General features: G+C 50.2%; 1 protein-coding gene across 3 annotated transcripts in view; it reads left to right on the forward strand.

Annotated features, from left to right (window-relative positions):
- Nucleotides 1–25,842, forward strand: part of SIM2 (SIM bHLH transcription factor 2) — a 53,086-nt gene that overhangs the window by 18,305 nt on the left and 8,939 nt on the right. For all 3 annotated transcript variants that reach the window (XM_061424634.1, XM_061424637.1, XM_061424642.1), the window contains exons 4-7: nt 795–903; nt 4,563–4,648; nt 8,151–8,350; nt 15,124–15,230. In XM_061424634.1, the coding sequence (XP_061280618.1) occupies nt 795–903; nt 4,563–4,648; nt 8,151–8,350; nt 15,124–15,230 (502 nt within the window). The remainder of the gene's footprint in view (nt 1–794; nt 904–4,562; nt 4,649–8,150; nt 8,351–15,123; nt 15,231–25,842) is intronic.

Here is a 25,842-nt window from a genome sequence, read left to right on the forward strand (position 1 = left end):
GCATTTCTGGCCATGTGAAGGAGGCCTGGCGGTGGTCCCAGGAGAAGGACCCTGTTGGGGAGAGTTGTCCTTAATCAAAGGGAGCCCCCAGGTTTCTCCTCTCAGCCCCTGAGGTCAGGAGCTGTCTGCTCTGGGCGTCTCCTGGCTACCTATTCCCGAGGGCAGCAGGTCAAGGATGCGCGTGGCTCCGGTCTGATTTTTCTTTTTTTTTTTTCCCAAGATTTATTTATTTATTTTACTTATTTTATTTATTTCTGGCTGTGCTGGGTCTTCATTGCTATGTGCAGGCTTCTTGCTGCAGTAGCTTCTCTTCCTGTGGAGAACAGGCTCCAGAGCACCCGCTCAGTAGTCGTGGGCTTAGTTGCTCTGAGGCATGTGGGATCTTCCCAGACCAGGGATCAAAGCTGTGTCCCCCGCATTGGCAAACAGTTTCTTAACCTCTGGAGCACCAGGGAAGCCCCTTCAGTCTGATTTAAGGTACCTCCCGTGTGAAGGATGCTGCCCAGACTGGGAGGGTCCCTCAATCCATGGTGCACCTTTTCCATCCTTCATTCTACTTCCTCCTGCTTGGGACTCTCCTGGCCCTTTTGGAAGACAGTTGAGTGCTGACTGAAAAAAGGCAAACGTTTCTGTCGGGGTCGGGGGTGGGGAGGGCGTGGGTTGTAAGCTGAGAACTAGGTCCTGCTTCCCCCTGGAGGGTGCACACCTGTGATACAACTTCACCTCCTCCCTCCCCACCTCCCCAAAGTCCTAGAGAAGATTCCTGACCCTTCCCCCTTTCCTTTCCATGGCAGGTGGAGCTCACGGGCAACAGCATTTATGAGTATATCCATCCTTCGGACCATGATGAGATGACTGCTGTCCTGGCAGCCCACCAGCCTCTTCACCATCATTTGCTCCAAGGTATTTCCTTCGGACGAAAAGAAACCAGAATGAACTCCAGACGATGCTCTTTGTTATGACCTAAGGGCTCTGTTTCCCACACTGCCCATCCAGGGTCCCTCCAGCAAACATGCAGTGTCCACGGAATAGGGGTTTGCTCTTATGCCTCTGTCCTTTAAAGCAATACTGCTGATCTCCTTTCATGTGCTGGAGACTGTGAGAGGTGCAGAGCAGGAGACAGAGAACAGTGGTCCAAATCTTCCCCCCTAAGGTGCTCCTGGTTTAGAAAGCCAACAACCCAGGTCTAGATCTGGGCTTCTTAACCACAGGGTCTGAGGATAAAACTAGGGGAGACCATGAAATTGCATGAGATAAGTACATCTGTTCCCTATTTAGTTGAGATCTAGCGTTTCCTTTGCCTGTAGACTGTAGACAGCAAGCCATCTTACTATCACTAATACCTGTGGCTTTGACTACAACAGAAATCACAGGTATTTTCACTTCATGTTATAGTTGTTGCAGGTATTTAAACATATTGGTTATGCTCACCATTGCTTTGAAATTGCAGGAGTTGTGATTCTGTTGCGGGATCTTGTTATTTTATGTGTTAATAAAGTAGCACATTTATAGCCCACTGTGATAAGCACCCTTAGACTAGATGTGGCATGGCTGTTCCATGGACAGTGTGGAACCAGTCTTCACACAAAAGACTCCTTAATTTACAACTGCTACACGTGCTAGGAAGACACAGAAAGACTTCATACAAGGGCCCTGGCCTTGTAATTCCTTCCCATGGTCCAATGAGATCAACCAGTATGCTGACCAATATGTCACTTGTCTGCTTTGGGTTATGGAATTCCAACTCGGCCAAAATTCCACAGTGAGATAAAATGCCAAAGAAGAAGTGTCAAATGTGATGAGAATGGGGTAGCCAGCTACAGGGGGAAAGAAAATGGATTCCATTCTTACTGCTTCTTCCTGGGATGGGTCCTTCTAAGGCTAGGAGAGAACACAGACCAGCACTCTCAGTTTTAAAACCGCTTGCAGATCCAGCTCTGCGGCCCTCCTGTTTTAGCCCCAGAAATAGTCACCATGAGTCCACCAAGCATGGACACTGGTAAGCTGGTTTCTGAGATGAGATGGGGCCTTAATTGTAGCTGTGACCTCTGGTGCTTAAGTCCTTGGAAATGGTCTGGCTGCATAAATGAACAGGAATACGACTCTAAAGAAGTAATTTCTAACAAAATGAGAGCTAGAAGAGCACGCTGCTGCTGAATCTAGTGCTTTCCCTGTGCGGTTGTTTAAAGTTGGACAATGACAGCTGGAATCTTAAGAGAATCCCTCAGAACGTTATGTTGTGTGTGTTTGCTTTAATTGAAGTATAGGGGCTCACAATGTTAAGTTTCAGGTGACAGCAAAGTGATAACGCTTTTATATATATTCTTTGTCAGATTCTTTTTCACAACAGGCTTTTACAAGATATTGGATGTGTTATTGTTTTAAAAATTACAGTGAGTTGATTGCAGGGGAGTGGGCTTTCCGCTATTAGCTCTGGTTTCATTTTACCTTCCATGCCTTTAAAAAGTGTTTGGACAATGACAGTAAATGAGAGTTGGGATTATGGCGAGACACATCCAGTTTCCCTGTGGGGTTCACGTCTGAGGTGAGCCAACAACACAGTAGGAGTGGGTCTGGGAGAGGTGGGGTCTGTGTGGGACTCATTTCCACAGCCAATCGAGTGTTCAGGCTTTGAGGTTCACAAGCGGTTAGTTTTCTCCCCGATTTCTCATCTTCAGAGTTATTTTTGGGGGTCTGAACTGACCTCATTGTTTTATGGTAATGGTGTGAGACGTGGGGCTCTCCCCCAAACTGTATAATTTCCGGGGGTGGTGTTTTTTAGACCTGAGCATGGAAACGTGACAGACTGGCCGCCATGTTAAAGGGAAGCTCCCCGGCCCCAGCCTGGGCGGAGGAATTATGGGTAAACGTGAAAGCCCCACCCACTGGGGGAGTCGGGGCCTCTGAGGCGACTGGGAGGGGCACAAGGCATTCCATTCCCCGTGGTGACCTTTCTTTAAAAATTAATTTATTAACCACCACCAAATGGCTGTTTATTTAGAGTGGACTGACCTCGCTCTCACCTGGGGCGAGGACGCTCTACCGTCCGTGCCCAGAGAGCTGATGTCCGCTCAGTAAGGCGGAGGGTGTTTCCTCAGGTTGTTTAGTCACCTCAGTCGTATCCGACTGTGAGACCCCCATGGACTGTAGCCCGCCAGGCTCCTGCATCCATGGGATTTCCCAGGCAAGAATCCTAGAGTGGGTAGCCATTTCCTTCTCCAAGAGATCTTCCCAACGCAGGGATTGAACCCAAGTCTCCTGCGTTGGCAGGTGGATTCTTTGCCACTGAGCCACATGGGAAGCCCGTTTTCTTGGGGGATGTCTGCATTTGTAGTAGTAAGGTGGAGATTTGTGTGTGAGGGCTTGGAAGGGAATGAAGGAAAGGCTTGGGCAGCCAGAGAAGGAGTGGGTGGGGAGCGGGGTCCACCCAGTGCTGTAACTCAGGGAGAACGCTTTGATCAGGCCCAGTGGGTTCACTGGGCCGTGTGCCCAGTCCCATGTGGCTGGGCAGTCCTGGTGCCCATGGTCATGGGCACACTGGTGGGAGGCACCCTGGGGCTGGCTCCCTCTGCCAAAGAAAAGCCTGCACTTCTGAGTCCTGGTCAGATGCGGGAAGTCAGATGCTTCTAAGCTACCAGGCAGGCACAGCACCAGCCCGGGCCTGGCCAAGGCAATTCTCTGGGCACCAGGCCTCTCCATGGCTGCCACAGGGACCACAGGCAGGTTGAGCTGGGCAGGGTCCCTACACAGAGGTTCTCACCTTGGCCCCAGGCTGGTGTTTCCGAGGTTCTTGGTATGGCCATGTTTCCGGAGCACATGGAAGCCACACAGGGCCAGGCTAGTCTCCTCAACCCACTGGAGGCCTGAAAGTGAAAGTGTTAGTCTCTCAGTCGTGTCCGACTGTTTACGACCCCATGGACTGTGTAACCTGCCAGGTTCCTCTGTCCATGGAATTCTCCAGGCAGGATCCCTTCTCCAAGGGATCCTCCCAACCCAGGGATTGAACCTGGTTCTCCCGCATTGCGGGTGGATTCTTTACCTTCTGAGCCACCAACCAGGGCCTCAGTTCAGTTCAGTCGCTCAGTCGTGTCCGACTCTTTGCGACCCCATGAGTCACAGCATGCCAGGCCTCCTTGTCTATCACCAACTCCCAGAGTTCACTTAGGCTCATGTCCATTGAGTCGGTGATGCCATCCAGCCATCTCATCCTCTGTCATCCCCTTTTCCTCCTGCCTCCAATCCCTCCCAGCATCAGAGTCTTTTCCAATGAGTCAACTCTTCGCATGAGGTGGCCAAAGTACTGGAGTTTCAGCTTTAGCGTCATTCCTTCCAAAGAACACCCAGGACTGATCTCCATTAGAATGGACTGGTTGGATCTCCTTGCAGTCCAAGGGACTTTTCCTGGTCACCAGCAGAAGTGCTCTGGCTGGGGGTCTGGGCGGCCCTGAGCGGAGGACTCTAGATGCTGGATCCGGCCCTGGGGGTTTATTGAGAGCCTGGGGATGAAGTCAGGGAAAACATTGTGGGACAGTTTGCCAATCTAACCTCTTGCCTGCTTTCAGAGTATGAGATCGAGAGGTCATTCTTTCTTCGAATGAAGTGTGTCTTGGCGAAAAGAAACGCTGGCTTGACATGCAGTGGATACAAGGTACCCAGCCTCGGGGCTCACAGGTAGAGAGGGGGCGGTGGCGGGTCTTCACTGTGCTCTGTGTTTTGCTTCACATTCAGGAATATCTGCAGACAGGCAGGTGGGGGGACCTAAGCGTTCTATACCGCCTAATGTAGAACTTTCTAGGGACACCACTCGTAGCAAATGCGAAAGCTGGCGTTTTACAAGGACGTCCCAGGCAGGCTGGATTGCATTGTCTGAGACCAGGAATACATGGAGCTAAGGGTAATATTTGGCTTTGGCACCTGCAGGTTCTACTCTGCACACAGGGCAGTCCCTCTAGAGTAGCCACATCTAGACTTTGTCCTGCCGCAGAGAAAAGGATCCTAAGCCCATCACTCTGGAGCAAAAGGTGGACAGGAGCCTTTTTATTTTTTCAGGTTTTTCACTTTGTATCGGGGTGTAGCCAGTTAACAATGTTAAGATAGTTTCAGGTGAACCAGTGAATTGATTCAGCCATTCCTATACATGTATCCCTTCTCCCCCAGATTCCCCTCCCATCCAGGCTGCCACATGACGTTGAGCAGAATTCCCTGTGTTGTACAGTAGGACCTTATTGATTATCCATTTTAAATATGGCAGTGTGTACATGTCATCCCAAACGCCCTAACTATCCCTTCAGAAAGGAGCCTTTTTGCAGAAGAATTTGTATAAAAGGAGGGAGGGGTGAAGTGAAAAGAGAGGGGATGGTTTTGTGCCTTTGTCCTCTCTTTCTGGAATACCCTTCTCCCTTCCTCTCCATCCCAGGGTCTGCCTTTCCCCAGCCTCTCCTCAGCCCCCTCCTTTGAGCCTCACTCCTAGCTCCTCCCTTTGACCTTCACCTCAAGCTTATTTCATAATCTGGGCAATGAGTTTCATATCTGCTGTCCCAGCACCCCAGCCTCAGAGATGGGAGCCTCCAGCACTGCCCTACACATAGTAGCTATTCTTCTGGAGACTTGGGTCCTGAGTTGTTTCTGACTCTTCTTACCCATCCGACTGGCTCATCTTAAGTAAAACCCATCACCCACCTTGTCCTCAATTTCCTCATCAGTAAAATGGGAGAACAGGTTTCATGGGTAAGGTTTGTTCCAGCTCCAAAGACTGAGTGCATTTGGGAATACTGGAGGAAAGTTTTTGAAAAGAGAATATTTTAGCTGCTCATCACTACTGTTAGGATGATCTTGAGCCTTTCAAGATTTTACTGACTGTAACTTACGTAAATGCTTCCAATATTGAGGTTTAAAGCTGTGCGCATGTTTCAGTTTGACATCTGCCACTCTACAAACACTTGCTTGTATACGGTTCTTGGCTAGAACAGATGTTAATAGAAGGGTTTCTCTATAGCCACTCTGAATTTTTGCTTATTGTTGTTGTTGTGCAGTCGCTCAGTCATGTCTGACTCTCTGTGACCCCATGGACTGCAGCACGCCAGGCTTCCATGTCCTTCATTATCTCCCGAAGTTTGCTCAAACTCATGTCCATTGAGTTGGTGATGCCATCCGACCGTCTTCCTCTGTCACACCCTTCTCCTCCTGCCCTCTATCTTTCCAAGCATCAGAGTCTTTTCCAGTGACTTGACTGTTCGCATCAGGTGCCCAAAGTATTGGAACTTCAGCTTCAGTATCAGTCCTTCCAATGAATACTTGGTGTTGATTTCCTTTCGGATTGACTGGTTTGATCTCCTTGCTGTCCAAGGGACTCTCAAGAGTCTTCTCCAGCACCACAGTTCTGAAGCATCAATTCTTGGCACTCAACCTTCTTTATGATCCAACTCTCACATCCCTACATGTACGTGAACTTGAAGTCGCTCAGTCGTGTCCAACTCTTTGCAACCCCATGGACTGTAGCCTACCAGGCTCCTCTGTCCATGGGATTTTCCAGGCAATAGTACTGGAGTGGATTGCCATTTCCTTCTCCAAGGGATCTTCCCAACCCAGGGGTCGAACCTGGGTCTCCCACATTGTAGACAGACGCTTTACCATCTGAGCCACCAGGGAAGTCCCTACATGACTACTGGAAAAACTATAGCTTTGACTATATGGACCTTTGTCAGCAAAGTGGTGTCTCTGGTTTTTAATATGCTGCCTAGGTTTATCATAGCTTTTTTTCTAAGAAACAACCATCTTTTTTTGCTTATTACCAGTAGATAAAATCTTAAATTATAAATAAGGTAAATAGGGACTTCCTTGATGGTCCGGTAGTTAAGAATCCATCTTCCAGGACAGGAGATGCAGGTTTGATTCCTGGTCAGGAAACTAAGATCTCACACACTGTGGGGCAACTAAACCGACATTCCACAACTAAGACCCAGCACAGCCAAATAAATAAATATTTCCAAAAAATAAATAAGGTACAATTTAAAATGAGGACTTTTTGCACTGAAAGAATTCTTCATTTACTGGAGTGATATAGTTTGTCAAATGATATCAATGTCAAGTTAACAGTTGGCCAAGTTCATCCTCATCAGGGGGTGATAAGCATAAGAATCATTACTGAAATAAACATTATGGAACAAAAAGTTCAGTTCAGTTGCTAAGTTATGTCCAACTCTTTGCAACCCCATGGACTACAGTATACCAGGCTTCCCTGTCTATCACCAACTCCCAGAGCTTGCTCAAACTCATGTCCATCAAGTCAGTGATGCCATCCAACCATCTGGTTCTCTGTCATCCCCTTCTCCTCCCGCCTTCAGTCTTTCCCAGAATCAGGATCTTTTCTGATGAGTCAGTTCTCATCAGGTGGTCAAAGTATTGGAACTTCAGCTTCAGCATCAGTCCTTCCAATAATATTCAGGACTGATTTCCTTTAGGATGGACTGGTTGGATCTCCTTGCAGTCCAAGGGACTCCCAAGAGTCTTCTCCAACACCACAGTTCAAAAGCATCAATTCTTTGGCGCTTAGCTTTCTTTATAGTCCAACTCTCACATCCAGACATAACTATTGGAGAAACCATAGCTTCCCAAAATGTCTTTGTGTGCCATCTAATTGCAACTTGGCCCTGAGTTAAAGTGAAAGTGCTAGACACTCAGTCGTGTCTGACTCTGCAACTCCATGGACTGTAGTCTGCCAGGCTCCTCTGTTCATGGACTTCTCCAGGTGAGAATACTGGAGTGAGTTGCCATTTCCTTCTCCAGGAGATCTTCCTGACCCGGGGATCAAACCTGGGTCTTCTGCATTGCAGGTGGATTCTTTACCATCTGAGCCACAGGGGAAGCCTGTTAATTATGCCTAAATCCATTTTGCAGTACATTAGAATCCCCTCTTGTGGAGTTACCTAAGCATAGTCAATTACATAAGACAAACCTTATATTTAATTATGATATTACTTCCTAAGAAAGAAGCAGAGTTCATTTCTTCCAAGCAGTGAATCAGGCATCTGTCAGCATGTTGGCCACGGGGCTCAGTAGAGGCTGGGCTCGGGGATATTCCAGCTCATTCCAGAAAGCAAGCAGGCCCAGAGTCAGGAAGGTATGAGGCTGACCCTGCCTCTCTTTCCCAGGTCATCCATTGCAGCGGCTACCTGAAGATCAGGCAGTATATGCTGGACATGTCCCTGTACGACTCGTGCTACCAGATCGTGGGGCTGGTGGCTGTGGGCCAGTCGCTGCCGCCCAGCGCCATCACCGAGATCAAGCTGCACAGCAACATGTTCATGTTCAGGGCCAGCCTCGACCTGAAGCTGATATTCTTGGATTCCAGGTGAGTCTGGCACCTGCTGCAGCAAAGTTCCGGAAGATTCTGATGGTGGAAACCGGACCCTGGAAGCTACACTATTAAACCAAAATGTAACAAGCAGGAAGCCATACTCAGAATGCGAATTAGAAAGAGATTTAGTGAAAAGAAGTCAAGAATTGAAAGAATTAGTATCAGCCTTAATATTCAGGAGTGACTGGCTTCTCCAGCTTATAGGTACTTGTTTTTTTGTTTATATTTTCATTATCTCACTGGAGTTTGAACTGGAAGTACGTGTTGTAGGCAACAGCCTTTTCTGCAGGCCCGCAATGTCAGGATTCTGCCTCATATCTCCGTCAAGTTGGTAGGACATTAAAACAAACAGAAAGTTTCCACTCTGAGTGGTGTGTGTTGCGGGAGGCCTTCCAGCGCCAGCTGGCGGGAAGCCAGGCTCTGACGGTCACCACAGGACGGGGCAGCAGGCAGAGAGGTGGCCTTCCCCTGGAGAAGAGCTGTGGGCTCAGCTCCACAGGCAGCTTTCGGGGCCCGGGCTGGGAGGCCATCTCCAGTGGATGGGGAGGGGGCACTGCAGCCCCCAGACTGTTTGCCACTGGGCAAAGCCCAGCGATTTGAGAATCTCTTCTCAGAGAGAGGAGGGAAGGTGGATGGGGCAGAGGCACTGACCTGTTGTCTTGCTCGGCCTGGGGGAGCCTGCTGGCAGGGGGAGGCCTGAGGGGGACACTCCCTGGGCTTCCATTTTCTTCATTCACTCGGCTGCCCACGGGGCTGTTAAGGAAAGATGAAACTAGATGGTAGATGGGAAGTGTTTGTAAAAGGAAAAAATCTGATATACCTGCAAGGTGAGTCATCTTGCTTCCTGGCCTTTTAGATATCTCGGCTGTACAGACAGGAACAAGTGGTCAGAGACCCCACTCCTGACTTTTGGTGTGTGTAGCTGAGCTTTCTTGGAGAAAAATTAATATATATGTATATACACTTACGGCACTAGTGTATATATGCACATATGGTAATAGTGGTGAAGATCCCGCCTGCCATGCAGGAGACATAAGAGATATGGGTTCGATCCCTGGATCAGGAAGATCCCCTGGAGGAGGGCATGGCAACCCACTGTAGTATTCTTATCTGGAGAATCCCATGGACAGAGGAGCCTGGCAGGTGACAGTCCATAGGGTTGCAGAGTCAGACCCAACTGAAGTGACTTAGCAAGCAGGCATACACATATATGTATGTGTATATAAATACACATATGTATAGCACATTTTCCCTGTATGTCTTGAAGCTAGGATTTATTGATTTTTTTCCACTTCTTTTTTTAAAAGATTTGTTAAAATTTACAGCAGTTGTAGTGCACGGGCTTAGTAGCCCTGAGACGTGTGGGATCTTCCCAAACCAGGGATCGAACCCATGTCCCCTGCATTGGCAGGCAGATTCTTAACCACTGGACCACCAGGGAAGTCTTTTTTCCACTTTTAAAACATTGCAGTAAAATATACATAACATAAACTTGATCATTTTACCCATTCATGGAATAAAAGTAAACTTACTTGGCTAAGGATGGGAGATGAAGACATTAATTAGTTTAGTTACTCGTAAATGCATCTCAGAACCACTCAGAGGTAGAGGCATGGCAAGGCATGGCCTTACAAAGTCGTCATCATGCTCCCAGAAACTCTAAGCCAAAGAGGAAACATAACTCCTTGGGGGAAGGATGCCGGCCCGATGCTGCCCGGGGATGTTTCCCTGCAGTAAAGATGGGAGCACCTGCAGGGGAGGAGCCAGGCGTGGGGTAGACAGCACCACCCACAGTGACAGAGCAGCTCTCTCTAGACTTAGGAACCACTTCTAAAAGGGACTTCCTTCCCTGGTGGTCCGGTGATTAAGATTCCATGCTCCCAATGCAGGGGGTGTGGATTCGATTCCTAGTTAGAAAACTAATATCCCCGCATTCTGCAAAACATAGCCAAAAAGACCAAAAAAAGTGGACTGCAAGAAAATCCACTGGCTGTGTTTATTATTGTAGAAATTTGGGAGAATATGACAGGTTTCTCCTTTGTTTTGTCTCCCACTTTTTCTTCAGCCATCCTGGGGAAAGCCTCTGAAGCTCAGTGAATTCTCTAGAAGAGGAAAGAGGGGTGTTTCCCCAGAGGAGAGAGTTCGGGTCTTCTCGAGCTGTTCCATCCACACAGCTCTGACACGGGAGGGACAAGGGGAAGGCTTTATGCAAGAGGGTGTGCGACCTTAGCTCAGAGGCCGGCTTCCTCCCGAAGGGACCTCAGATGCGAGTTTTCCTCTGCTTTGGGGTGTGAGGGCCAGGCCCCTGAGTGGGTTGAAAGCAAGGGGGTCATGCCAAGGAAGACTTCCTGTCTCTATAGGAAGCTCTTCTTGCCAAGTACAAGGAAACGTCTAGCAAAGCCTTGAGGTGCTTCTGAACCCCAGCCACCCAGGAGGTCCTTAAGATGGTCTGAAATTTGCCGGGAAATTCTTCACACTCTGGCCTTCAGGTGGTTGTAGCAGTTGAAAGGCCACTGGGCCGGGGGACAGAGGAGCCGGCCCAGTGCTGGGTGGGCAGCAGAATGGCCTGGTGGTGTGACGTCACTTCCTACATCCAAACCCCAGAAGCCACAGAGAGGGGTTGGCCTGAAGCCCAGTAGCTCTAAAGTCACAAGGGCCAGGGTGGTGGGCCTGTTGGAGGGGGCCCAGCCGCCCCCCACCCACCCACCCAGCATAATCCCAGAGAAAACTGAACTCGACAAAACCTGAAATTCGGTTCATAGGGGTTTTGTGGTATTTCACTTTGAAACTGTAGCTGGTGCTTTTGCTAAGGATGGGTGAACCCGACGATGTTTGGGTTTGGCAAATCCCCCTGACAGGTCTTCAGACACTAGAGGGTTGGAAAAAACCAAGAAGGCATGCTGCCAAAGCCTTCCCTTCCCTTTAATTTTTTAAAGCCAGTGTGTACTTTGATGAGAAACTTAATACATGTGTTTCTGATTCATTTACACGTTCGGGACCGTTGTTCTGAAACTTTACGTCTAACGGGTCTGGGAAGCCTCTTTCATCCCCACATGGTAGAGATGCCTGGTTTTCTTCTTGGGTGGGGGGGAGCCAGACGTCTCAATTTTCCTGCCACACAGAGGCAGACTCCGGTGGGGCCTGAAGTTCTAGGTGGCCCTCGGACAGGTCCCCCGGGCCCTGAGAGGCTCTGGCCTGTGCAAATTCCCTTTCTACCCACCTCGAGCCCCATCTCCTTCCTGCCCTGGAGGAACACCATGGAAATGTGTACACCAAATAGTGAATGATTCCAGGGAAATATGAGGCTCACAGAGATTTACGACCCGAAGCCCATGCAGAGCTCAACAGAAAGGGGAGCGGGTTAGGGAATGAAAGTGAGGTCAAATTTCCCCATTTAATTTACAACTAGCGTTTCAGATCCGGGCCAGCAGGGCCCCCAGTCCGTGCCACCCTCAGTCCCCACTTACTTCTCACCGTGGCCTCACCGCCCTTGGAATCTCCTCTCGTCCCCTTCTTTCATCTGTTCTTGAATATCTGTCACCAAGATGTTGGGGCCACCTCCTCCTGGGACGTGGTTCCCAACACAGTTGCCCAAGGCCTGGGAGTCAATATCACAGCCACATGCAGTTCTTACCTGCGAGTGGAGCGATCCATGTGCTAGTGATGATGCCATCGTGGGAGCTGGGAACTACTCTTCTTCAAAGAGCTAAAGTGGGAAATCAGTATGCTTGAGGCTGAATGAAAATAAGAACAAAGTAGGGGCGTATAAGCACCAGGAGAGTGTTTTCATGTCCACGGTGAGCTTAAGGCTTGCTTTCAGTCACAACAGTTTGGGATATTGTTTTACTATTTCTGGGGGCTCTAAGACAGTCCTCCATTGATAAAGAGGCCTCAGTGTCTCCATTATTCCCCATATCTCATCCATCGGAATCACCCCATCATAGCATTATCACCCTGGAACCAGCTGTGCCAGTTAACTGTCCAGTGTGGACGGGAGGGTTACAGGTTTGCACATGCAATAGGCGAGATGTGAAATCAACCCAAGTGTCCATCATTAGGTGAAAGGATAAACAAAATGTAGTGTCTACATAAAGTAGAATGTTACACAACCATTAAAAGGAATGACATTCTGATAGATGCTATGGCAGGAACGAACCGTGAAAGCATGTTAAGTGAAAAAGAAGCCAGAAGCAAAAGGTCAAATATTATATCCCTCCTCTTAGATGAAATTTCTAGAGTAGACAAATACAGAGATAGAAAGTAGAAGAGAAATTGCCAGGGACTTGGGGAGGGGAAGGGGGGAATCGTTGTTTAATGGATACAGTTTCTGTTCTGGGTGGTGAAAAGTTCTGGAAGTGGAAGTGGTGTTGGTCATTGTGAATTGTACCCTTTAATATGGTTAAAATGGTAAATTTTATGTTGTGCATATTTTAACTACAAGGATTTTTAAAGGATTCACAGTAATTTTTAAAATGTTCTCTTTCCCAAAAGCCCTAGCGAGAGGACATTTTCTCACCTTGGCAGCTTCTCCTGATATTAGTAACAAGTTCACTCTTTTTTTAAAAAATATATATATATTTATTTATTAATGTATTTATCCATTTGGCTGCACCAGGTCTTAGTTGTGGCACGTGGGATCTAGTTCCCTGACCCAGGCCCCTTGCATTTGGGAGTGCAGTGGTTAGCCACTGGACCATGAGGGAAGTACCAACAAGTTCACTGTTAAACATCCTCTGATAAGCTTTACTCTGAAAATGGATACAGTCTTCAGTTCAGTTTAGTCGCTCAGTTGTGTCCGACTCTTTGGGACCCCATGAATCACAGCACACCAGGCCTCCCTGTCCATCACCAACTCCCAGAGTTCACCCAAACTCATGTCCATCGAGTCAGTGATGCCATCCAGCCATCTCATCCTCTGTCGTCCCCTTCTCCTCTTGCCCCCAATCCCTCCCAGCATCAGAGTCTTTTCCAATGAGTCAACACTTCGCATGAGGTGGCCAAAGTACTGGAGTTTCAGCTTTAGCATCATTCCTTCCAAAGAAATCCCAGGGCTGATCTCCTTCAGAATGGACTGGTTGGATCTCCTTGCAGTCCAAGGGACTCTCAAGAGTCTTCTCCAACACCACAGTTCAAAAGCATCAATTCTTCGGTGCTCAGCCTTCTTCACAGTCCAACTCTCACATCCATACATGACCACAGGAAAAACCATAGCCTTGACTAGACGAACCTTTGTTGGCAAAGTAATGTCTCTGCTTTCAATACGCTATCTAGGTTGGTCATAACTTTTCTTCCAAGGAGTAAGCGTCTTTTAATTTCATGGCTGCAGTCACCATCTGCAGTGATTTTGGAGCCCAGAAAAATAAAGTCTGACACTGTTTCCACTGTTTCTGCTTCTATTTGCCATGAAGTGATGGGACCAGATGCCATGATCTTCGTTTTCTGAATGTTGAGCTTTAAGCCAACTTTTTCACTCTCCACTTTGACTTTCATCAAGAGGCTCTTTAGTTCCTCTTCCCTTTCTGCCATAAGGGTGATGTCATCTGCATATCTGAGGTTATTGATATTTCTCCCAGCAATCTTGATTCCAGCTTGTGCTTCTTCCAGCCCAGCGTTTCTCATGATGTACTCTGCATATAAGTTAAATAAGCAGGGTGACAATATGCAGCCTTGACGTACTCCTTTTCCTATTTGGAACCAGTCTGTTGTTCCATGTCCAGTTCTAACTGGTGCTTCCTAACCTGCATATAGGTTTCTCAAGAGGCAGGTCAGGTGGTCTGGTATTCCCATATCTTTCAGAATTTTCCACAGTTTGTTGTGATCCACACAAAGGCTTTGGCATAGTCAGTAAAGCAGAAATAGATGTTTTTCTGGAATTCTCTTGCTTTTTCGATGATCCAGCGGATGTTGGCAATTTGATCTCTGGTTCCTCTGCCTTTTCTAAAACCAGCTTGAACATCTGGAAGTTCACAGTTCACGTATTGCTGAAGCCTGGCTTGGAGAATTCTGATCATTACTTTGCTAGCATGTGAGATGAGTGCAATTGTGCAGTAGTTTGAGCATTCTTTGGCGTTGCCTTTCTTTGGGATTAGAATGAAAACTGACCTTTTCCAGTCCTGTGGCCACTGCTGAGTTTTGATACAGTTTTAAGTCATTCCAAACCTTTTTTTTTTTTTTTAGCACCTCCTGCAGTTGCTTGCTTAAGACTGTTATTGAAACTCTTAAATATCCCACAGATTTCAGAAAATAACTCCTTTTTTACAATTTTATTTATTTTTATTTTTGTCTGCTCTGGGTCTTTGTTGCTGCATGGGCTTTTCTCTCGTTGTGGCAAGTGGGAGCTGGTCTTCATTGTGGTGCACAGGCTTGGGCTCCAGGCATGCAGGCTTCAGTCCTTGCGGCTCTCAAACTCTAGTGCATAGGCTTAGTTTCTCAGAGACATGTGGGACCTTCCCACATGGGACCAGGGATTGAACCCATGTCTCCTACCTTGGCAGGCAGATTCCTATCCACTGAGCCACCAGCAAAGCCCCCAAACCTTCTTCTAACTAGTAGTTTCAGAAGGACATTCCTGCTCATGAAGAGTGTGGCGTCCTGCAGTAGGCTGGAGTTCATAGACTTCCTTCTTGTAAAAAAGATCATACTTAGTTTCCAACATCAACAACTTCACCAAGCCGTTTCAAATGATTGGTTGGCAAAACCGACATTAGTGTAAATGAAAGGCAATCTCAGGGCTGTATAACTCACCGGCAGCTGCCGTCCTCCCCTAGGGTGACGGAGCTGACCGGGTACGAGCCTCAGGACCTGATTGAGAAGACCCTGTACCATCACGTGCACGGCTGTGACGTCTTCCACCTCCGCTACGCGCATCACCTCCGTGAGTACCACGTCACCCTGGCCGGGAGCCCTGGCAGCTGGGAAGGGGCGCCACACAGTGGGGACGGTACCCGGGCAGCCAGGAGGGGGCGCCACAGAGTCCGGACGGTGCCCTGGTTTGCTGCAGTGACTCCGCATCCCGTACACACGGATCTGAGGCCTCAGATCTGTCTCTGGGCAGCCCTGGATTTCAGCACAGCCCCTTGTCAGCTCTCAAACATCTAAGGAATCCCTGGCAGGTGTGGGATGGCTGCTGGAGTATGGATGTGGAACTTCAATTGCTCTGGATGGCCATCTGGATGCCAGTTATGGATAACAACCAAAGCAGAAGAACTGATCATTTACAGGGAACTTACTACCATCCAGCTCTAGTTTAAGGGATTAAATACGTTACCAAGCCAGTGAGGGAGGTTCTTATGTGCATGATCCTCCTTTTACTGTTGAGAACATTGAGGTTCAGAGAGGTTGCCCATGGTCACACAGCAAAGAGGGGGCAGAGCTGGGTGCTGAATCCAGCGAATTTGGTCTCCAATGGCTGGGAAGCTCAGGGAGACCACAGGTTCCTAGGATGGGAGAAATTCATATGGAAAGAGAAAATAAACAGTACTCCATTTGCAAATGGAGGCGGTTTGGGGACCATACAATGGGAGGGTGGGGGCGCTATTCACTTAAATGTCTAGACAAGTATCGCTTTCTTTTCTAGAATCCAAATTGAGGCAGCAGATAACTGGGATGGAGTAGAATACCTTATCCCCCCAGTGTCTAGCCCTGCCACGCTGATGGCCAGTTCAGAGGTGCTTGTTCGTGGGGGTGAAGAGGGCTGGGGAAGCCAGAGATGCTGTGACACGGCCCCAATGGCACATCCTGCTTCTTGCTGTGTGAGGAGGACTGAGAGGCGTCAGAGGACAGGTTGCTGGGGTGGGCCGGAGGTGGACGGTGGGTCTAGGGGCTGCCTGGCCATTTGGTGACAACTGGGACCTGGTCAGCCCGGCAGATGCTAGGGTGTCGCTGTTCTTTTGTCCTGAGTCACTCAGGGCAGAGACGCGTGACGACCGGGACATTGGCTGGGCAGACCCGTCGCTTCTTCCTGTTCCTCGTTAAGTCACGTGGAAAGAACTCTACCTGCTCAGAGACACGGAACTGTGAGCAGGCTTTTCTTTATTTTAGTACAAATGGCCAATCATGCTCTCGTATAAATACCCCTGACCTTCTTAAAGCCCGGCTTGGTAGGAAGCAGCTGCCTAATATTGGGATGGGTTTTTAGGTCAGAGTCACTGATTCAGGAGCCAGATGGCTTCCTTGTGCAAACAGGGTGGAAAGTGTCCATTATAGAATGAGATCTTTGAGGGCCTGTACAGGCAGGCAGTAGAGGGGAGCAGTGGGGAGTATGTGCTCTGGAGCAAGGAGAGTGGACTGGGACGTGGAAGACAGTGTGCACCACGGAGCAGTCTAGAAGGGAGGACAGCTGGGGACAGGGGACCAAAGGGGAGCGTTCACACCTCCACACCGCCCCACTGACCATTGTCGGGATATCCGAGGGGAAGCCCTAGCCCTGGGGTTCCCAGCCCCATCTCCCTGAGACAGGAGGGCTTGGGAGCCTCTCTCTGCAGCATAGGAGTTAACAGTAAATCCTTGAATTACATGGAGGGAGAGTTGTTCCCCAAAGAGTGGAAGCAAGTTGGGAAATCTGACCTGGAAATGCAGAGAGGAAGCTAACAGAATTAAAAGTCTTTGTTTTAAATACCATTTTTTAATATCTCTCACACTGCCTAGCTAACAGAGGGGAGCAGGGGATTTTTCAGGCAGAATAAATTCAACTCGGGCTTTGGAAACTGGCCATGGTGGTGGCCAGTAGGAGGCTCCCAGGTTCCCCAATGTGGACCGAATGCGTTTCACCTATCGAACCTGAGGGCCATTGGGCCAGGTGGGCCGGGTGGGCCAGGAGGTGGAGAGGCCTGTGGGTGGGACTGGCCCCCCCTGGGCCTGTTGGGCACTCTGGTCTTCAGTGGTTCTAACCACTCGATGGGTCTCCAGCATGTCCACCAGGAGCCCCTGGTCTTCCCCAGCTCATGTGACTTCCCAGAACCGGAAGAGGGTGTGTTTGTGAGGTCTCCTGCGATTCACGTGATGAGTTCACCTTCCTTCATTTGGAATGGGGATTTCCAGACCTTGCGGTTATCAAAGGGACCCTGAGAGGGAAGGTGCACCCAGGCATCTCAGAGACACGCAGAAAAGGTGGAGGGTTTACATACCAGAGGGAGAACGGCTTTCTTTCCCAAAAGAGCTGTAGAATTGGTCAATCAAAGATGGAGAACAGCGGTATTGACAGTGATTGCTGTGTGACTCCGACCTTCACTGTGGCCGAGAAGCCTCTGCAGAGGCAGGAGGCCCAGAGCAGGGGGCAGCGGGCCCCGGGGTGGACGGGTGTGGCCTCAGATCCAACCCGGCTCCCCTCCACCAGCTTCCCTGCACCCCATATCAGTGTGTCAGCAAAGTGGCAGCCCAGGCTCCTACCCACACATGGGGCAAAGGTGGGTCTCAGCCTTGGCTCCAGCCTTGGGACCCACCCCCCTCCAGACGCCCCCTCCCAGCAGCCAAGACACCACCCTGAAGGTCACTGACCCTCAGAGCTGGAGCTTTGGATGAGGAAAGCGATGATGGTCCTCAACCGGGGCAGGTGTTTGGAGGCAGGTCTTCGCGCGTAGAGCTCGGGCGATGCTGAACGTGTGGTCCCCGAGGCCTCGCTCTCTTTCCTGGGCTTCCTGTTCCCACCTCTCCACCCCCAGGAAGGCTTGGCATTGCCTTACCTTCCTTAAACTTCAGAAGCTGAGTTAGGTCCAAGGGCAGCAGGTTATCTAGACGGTCGCCGAAGCAGGGTAGTGAGTGGGAAGGACCTGCGGAAGGGAGGGAGCCCCTGAGGGAGGCAGCATGTCAGCCGGCGTTGCTGACGGGCCCTCCATGCCCCGGGGACCCTAAGCCGGGCAGGACCCCTGCCCCCGGTGGGTGCTGAGGGGAGAGGGGGTGCAGGTACTTACACCCCGGCAGGCATCAGCCAGGCACTCTTGGGATGTCGAGTCTGCCTGCTTATCTGTCCTCTGTCAGCATGGGCTCGGCCTAAGAAGGGCCAGGAGTGGGGGGTCTGGGAGGAGGGGAGGGGGGTCTGGGGAGTAGGGGGGACCACCAGGGAGGAAGAGGGGGGTCTCTGGGAGTTTCTGGTGCGTCGGCCCACGTGACGGTCCTCTCTCCACAGCGTCTGCTCAGCTTCCCCACTCCCTGGCCTCGTGGTCCTCTCTCTGCAAGCTGCCCTCGCTTCCTGCGCAGGCCGGTCTCCTCGCTCACTCTCTCTCTCTGTCTCTGTCTGTCTGTCTGTCTCTCTCTCTCTCTCTCTCGGGGGGACAGGCCCTTACCGCCCCAGGTCCCCGTCAGGTGAGGGAGTGTTCTCCACACACGAGCTCCCGAGGCCAGGCTGAGGCGCGCCACCCCTGGGCCCAGGCTCGGGGAGGTGCCCCTGGGCTGGGCTGGGCTCTTTCTGACGGCTTGCCCTCCTCTTGGCTCCCGCATGGACCGCATGAGTCAGCCCTGACAGAACTCCGCCGACTGGGCGAGGAGCCGCACAAGAGTGTTTTCTCACTGAGCTGGAGGCCGGAAGTCAAGGTCGGGGGTCACGGGGCTGGGTTCTGTCCTCTCTCCTTGGCGTGTGGATGCCCGGACGTTTTCTCCCTGTGTCCTCCTCCTGTGTCTGGGTCGCTTTCTCCTGTCTTCTTTCTGAGGACCTGGTCACACGGGGTCAGGCTCTCCCATGTGACTTCATGTTATCCGATCACCTCTTTAAAGGCCCTGTCTCCAGACAGTCATGTTTGTGATGCTGGGGTTGGGATGTCAACATGTGAACTTGTCAGTCAGGGGGACACAATTCAGCCCATGAAAAGGGCTTCTTTTCAGTGTCTCTGTGTCCTTGCCTGGGGGGTGGGCACCGGCCTGTTCCCACTGGACACCCTGGCTTGGGGAGGACAGGAGAGGAGACGGAGGAGGTGGGACGCGTCCCTTCACCAGGTGACATTTTGGTCGTGTCTCCGGCCGCTCTGGTGGCTCAGGGGCCCAGCCGACCTCCCGCCCTGCAGGGTCCCCACGAGTCCCCATGATGGCCCCTGGGGATGGGGCTTCGGGTCCTTCAGTCCAGCCACACCCAGAGCTGCCCTGGGGGCTGCCTGGGACCTGGGCGGCCACTCGGCTTTGGCTGCTTCTCCCCTAGCCGCCGTAGCTGAACGCGGCCACAGTGACCCTCTCGCTGGACTCCTCAGACTTTCAAGGCCCCTGGGGGAGCCGCTTCCTGTGAGACGCACGGACCTTCTGTCTTTGCAGTTCATGAGGTAACTCAGCTTGGGAAGAAAATTAACAGCTGTGGACACCCAGGACCAAAGGAGGTCACCCTCTGGTTCTCCCAGGTCAAGCTGTCTCCTCCATACTGCGATCCAAAACCGAGGAGCCAGGCGCAGGGCTCTGCTAGAGGCCTGATCGGACGTCATGAACGGAGGCTCTAGAGGACCGTGGTCAGCCATACGGTTTTCACACATTCTTCAAAATATTATCTTAACCGGGAGCAGGAGTCCATAGTCTGAAGAAAGCACAGCCCCTAAAGACAGAATCAACGCCTTCCAGAAACACAGCCTTGCGAGGAGTAGCAGGGCTGGCCAGTGTGGTTCTGGGGAGCTCGGCCTTCCAGAGGGCCTGAGACAAGGGGGCAGGGATGGCCCCAGCACCTCACGGCACTTCAGCCTGTGGTCAGTGGGGTCCTGGGCATTCCCAGCTGAGCTTTCCAAGGGAGACTGTGCCAGTGCTCCCCCTAGAACATTCTGTGAGGGGGTCCTCTAGGGCAGGGGTCCCCAACCTCTGTGATCTAATGCCTGATGATCTGAGGTGGAGCTGATGTAATAATAATAGAAATAAAGTGCACAATAAATGTGATATACTTGAATCATCACGAAATCATCTCCTCCACTCCGCCACAGTTTGTGGAAAAAATGTCTTCCACAAAACTGGTCCCTGATGCTCAAAGGTTGGGGACCGCTGTTCCAGGGGCTTCTCTGGGAAATGTCTTGGGCCCTCCTGGCTCGTTCCCCTCACTGCCTCCTGGTGGCTGAGGGGCAGTCCTGCAGCCCCATTACAGGGCCGTGGGGACAGGCTCCCCAGCTGGAGCTTGCCCCCTTGCTGCCTTCGTGAAGCATTTGGGGACTCTTTCTTGTATGTGGGGGGCTTGACCTGCAGGTCCTGGAGGTGGGCAGGGGGCAGCCTGGTGCACAGGTGGGGCAGGGATCAATACTGGTAGACCCGAAGGTGTGTGTCAAGGGACACTGAGCAGAGTTCTTGTGGACACAGTGTTTAGGACAAACCTAATGTCTGCATAGCTGTTCATCCAAAGTAGTGGAGAATCCCACCTACTTCCCTAGGGAGGCCCCTGTCCAGAGTGGGCCAAGCCCCAATGCCAAAGAGAACACAGGCTGTGTCCAACCATCAAAACATTTCAGTGTTCCGAAAAGGCTTTGAAGCCTTAACACGTGGAACATATTTCAAGCAACTGTCATAACAAAATTATAAAGCCTTTGACTGTGTGGATCACAACATATTGTGGAAAATTCTTCAAGAGATGGGAATACCAGACCACCTGGTCTGCCTCCTGCATACAGAGAAATCTGTATGCAGGTCAAGAAGCAACAGTTAGAACTGGACAAGGAACTACAGACTGGTTCCAAATCGGGAAAGGAATACGTCAAGGCTGTATAGCGTCACCCTGCTTATTTAATTTCTATGCAGAGTACATCATGAGAAACGCTGGGCTGGATGAAGCACAAGCTGGAATCAGAATTGCCAGGAGAAATATCATAACTTCAGATATGCAGATGACACCACCCTTATGGCAGAAAGCGAAGAACTAAAGAGCCTTTTGATGAAAGTGAAAGAGGAGAGTGAAAAAGTTGGCTTAAAGCTCAACATTCAGAAAACTAAGATCATGGCATCTGGTCCCATCACTTCATGGCAAATAGATGGGCAAACAATGGAAACAGTGACAGACTTTATTTTGGGGGGATCCAAAATCATTGCAGATGATGACTGCAGCCATGAAATTAAAATATGCTTGCTCCTTGGAAGAAAAGCTATGATCAACCTAGACAGCATATTAAAAAGCAGAGACATTACTTTACCAACAAAGGTCCATCTAGTCAAGGCTATGGTTTTTCCAGTAGTCATGTGTGGATGTGACAGTTGGACTATAAAGAAAGCTGAGTGCCAAAGAATTGATGCTTTTGAACTGTGGTGTTGGAGAAGACTCTTGAGAGTGGCTTGGACTGCAAGGAGATCCAATTAGTCAATACTTCAGTCCTGAATATTCATTGGAAGCTGAAACTCCAGTATTTTGGCCACCTGGTGCGAAGAACTGACTCATTGGAAAAGACCCTGATGCTGGGAAGGATTGAAGGCAGGAGGAGAAGAGGATGACAGAGGATGAGATGGTTGGATAGCATCACTGACTTGATGGACATGAGTTTGAGCAAGCTTCGGGGGGTTGGTGATCCACAGGGAAGCCTGGCATACTGCAGTCCATGGGGTCGCAATGGGTTGGACACGACTGAGCGGCTGAACTGAGATAAGGCAACTGGTGTAGACCTGTGGAGAACACACTAAATGACACACGAGTCATAGACTCAAATGCGTACAGGGCCAGGCATGTAACATGAATGTATGAACGGGCTCAGGGAAAGAGAGTGGAGCTTATGGTCAACTGGAGAACACATGACCCACCCAAGGGTGTTCTGGTCGTAACGGCAACTCTGTGCCACCAACATAGCGTGTCTGTGGACACGTGTCCATGGGATGTCAGCTGGTCTTCAGATAGAAGATACACTTGAGGGCTTCCCTGGTGGCTCAGTGGTAAAGAATCCCATCCGCCAGTGCAGGAGACAGAGGTTCGATCCCTGATCTGGGAAGATCCCTTAATTGCTGTGGAGCAGTGAAGCCTTCGTGCCACAACTTCTGCACCTATCCTCTGGAGCTTGCAAGCCGTAACTGCTGAAGCCTTCGAGCTCTAGAACCCATGCTCTGCAACAAGAGAACCCGCTGCAGTGAGAGGCCTGCACGCCACCACCGGAGAGTAGCCACATGTAGAGAAAAGCCCGCACTGCCACAAAGATCCAGCGCGGCCAAAAAACACATAAATAAAACTGGTTTTACACTTAAAGGAGTACTCCAATTTCCAGTGAGGACTTTAGATTGATGTTCCGGGGAGATTGGCTTCTGCTGCTGGCTTCTCTGGCCTCTGGACTGAAACGGACAACGGAGCTTAACTCACACACAGATCCCTTCCATATGCTGCCCTCCAAGCAGAGTCTGGAGGTTGAAGCAGCTCTGCCTTGCTGACGAAGGTGTGGGGAGCCCATGCCTTAACTGGGAGCCATGAGCCAGGAAACAGGAAGTAATCTAGAAAGCACAGTGCCGTCTACATGCCGCTCTGCCCCCCGGGAGCAGTTTCGGGCGTTTATAGGTGTGACCCGATGGGTCTGTGGAGCCTGTCCTCTGTGCTGTCTCACTGTGCAGATGTTGCATGGTGTGGCCTTCTGGAAGTTCCTCCCGCCGCCCGCCCCCTGCCCCCTGAACTTTACAGATCTTCTTACCAACCAGACTGCCTCCAGCAGCAGGTGTAGAGCAGTGGGGTGTTGGGGGGCATGTGGGCACACTGAGACCCGCTCCCCTAAGGACCACGTGGCTTGTCCTCAGTCTTGCCATCTGCAGTCTCCCTGGGGCCCCATTGGCAGCAGAGACTGAGAGTCCAGAGGAACATGGGGACCGCACTTACATCTTCCCCATGGGGGTGGTTTAGTCTTCCATGGCAGCAATAAAAAGTGAAAGTGGTAGTGACTCCGTCGTGTCCCACTCTTTGTGACCCCATGGACTGGGGCCCGCCAGGCTCCTCTGTCCACGGGATTTCACAGGCAAGAATACCGGGGTGGATTGCCATTTCTTTTTCCAAGGGATCTCCCCACCCAGGGATCGAAACCGAGTCTACCGCACTGCGGCCGTAACCAAACAGCAAAACCGAGTAGCATGAAGTAACAGAAACGTCTTGCCTCACAGTCCTGGAGGCCAGAAGTCCCACGTCACGGCGTCAGCAGGGCTGGCTTTCCTCTGGAGCTTCTGGGGTCAGAGCCTTCCTGCCTCCTCCAGGTTTTGGTGGCTGCTGGCATCCCTGGCTGGTGGCCTCCTACTCCGTCCTCTGCCTTCGTCTCCCTCTGTGGGTCTGTGTCTTGTCCTTTCTGTCTCCTACAGGGACACGTTATTAAATTTACTGCCCTCCCTAATCCAGAATGATAACACCCTTAAGATCCTTATTTACATCTACAAAGACGCTTTTCCCAGGTGTGAGTCACATTCACAGGTTCTTGAATTTAGAATATAGAATATATCTTTTTAAGGGGATGCTATTCAACCCATGACAGGTGGTAAAGTGAAGTGAAAGTCCCACTCAGTCGTGTCTGAGTCTTCTCGACCCCGTGGACTATAGTCCACCAGGCTCCTCTGTACGTGGAATGCTCCAGGCCAGAATACCGGAGTGGGTAGCTGTTCCCTTCTCCAGCAGATCTTCCCAACCCAGGAATTGAACTGGGGCCTCCTGCACTGCAGGCAGATTCTTTACCAGCTGAGCCACCAGGGAAGCCCACAGTGTCACTGGCATCCTTTTAGCTCTTAAAATTCAAAACAGAAATGGAACTTATGCTTGTGGCCAAAGTTTACTTTCCTTCCAGAGGCCAGCTCATTGACCTGGCTCTGCCTCCAGGGAAAATTCTGGAAGCAGGAGGAGTTCTGGAGGAACCAGGAAGGCTATCTGTCTTTCTGGATAGAGCATTTGTGGAACCGAAAGTTCTATTCCTAAGTGGCCTCGGAAAACCGTGACCATTGGCTCTCATCTGGACATGGGTCTCCTGATGTGGGAGACACTGCAGCCCAGATGGAGGGGCAGCTGAAGGCTTTGGGGACATCTCCCCCCGACCCCCACGAACCATCACAGTTAGCAGGGCCTTACGCCATAGCCCTCACCTGGGCAGCTGTCATATGGCTGATTCAGTCCGACAGATTAGATGAGGAGCTCCAACAAACCAGGAACGTTGTAACTAAGTATCTAGGATTTCAACTTATATCAATATGTTGATTATCAGCATGAGTCACAGAGAAGAAAAAAAAAATTTTTTTTTTTTAAACATATACCTATGTTTGTTTGGTCTCTGTACCTAAGTTTAATCTTAGCAGAATCAGGAAGGGTCAGAGCTAATAAAACAGCTGCAAATTCTGCCGTTTGAATCCTCATCTAAAACAGTTGGGATAAATATTCTAATATTCATTGTATCTAGCTTAAGGTGATTATGAGGAGATTTTTAGGAATATTGTAAGGATTAAGGGGAAGCCTAAAGTATAAGATAAGAAAAAGGAAAAGTATACTGTCATAGTCCCAGGGGCTTTATAGATACTGCAAGGAATAGATTTCAAAGCCAAAGAGATTAACGAGCGTTTCAGTTGAAGAAGCAATGACACCTCAGGAAATCCACAGACAGGCCCTCAGTTTGACCCTGTGGCCTCTCTTTGGGGGGCCATGAACAAATTGTTAACTGAGTTTCCTCTGTGTGTTGGCTCACACCCATCCCTGTAAGTAGCTTTGCAGAACCTTTGAAAGGCCCACTGCCCCATCCTGCCTCAGCAGGCCTGGAGAAAGGAGAGTCAGAGCACCTGGCTTGGGCCTCAGCCATGCTCTCAAGCTGTGTTAGCCCTGGTTTCCTGGTGATGCCCACCTGCCATGGTGTAGGGGAATAAATGAGGCAGTGCATGAGAAAATGAGCTGGAACTAGAAACCTTGTATTTTGTTCTTCAAATAGTAACCCTTTGGACTTCCCTGGAAGTCCAGTGGCTAAGACTCCACACTTCCACTGCAGGGGGCATAGGTTCGGTCCCTGATCTGGGAACTAAGATTCCCTGTGCCCAGCCCCAAAATAAAAACATAAAAAAGCGATCCTCAGAAAGAAGCGCTGGAAAGACTCTCTTCTTACCTACTACCTTGGGCTGTACTCTTCAGCGTGGGATCTTGTTCCTGCCCACTGAGCCCACTGAGGTGCAGACATTAAGCCCGGGAGGGAAAGGGTTGGTCTCTGTGCTATACCAGAGCTCAGCCTCGGCTTCTGGGCCGGACGGTGGTTACTCGTTTGTCCCTGGCTTCATCCCTAAGGGGTGGGGATACTCATAGACCTTGTATTTTCACTTCCCACTCCCACACAGACTGTTTGCCTACATGAAAAATAAGTTTTCCTTCTGTCTTTAAAACTTAACACCCCCTGCTTGTTGGAAATTTAGAGAATCAGGAAGAGAAAATGAAAATTGCCTGTAATTGTGTCAGTCTGATAAGTGCGAGCTGGTATGTACAGAGCCCTTCACGCACGTCTGCCATGGTTCTAAATCTTCATGTAGATGCTCTAACCCTCACAGCACCCAGTGGGGTAGGAACTGTGACTGTCTTTCTGTTGCTGCTGCTGCTGCTGCTAAGTCACTTCAGTCGTGTCAGACTCTGTGCGACCCCA

This window comes from Bos javanicus, chromosome 1, assembly GCF_032452875.1.
Source record: "Bos javanicus breed banteng chromosome 1, ARS-OSU_banteng_1.0, whole genome shotgun sequence".
NCBI lineage: Eukaryota > Metazoa > Chordata > Mammalia > Artiodactyla > Bovidae > Bos > Bos javanicus.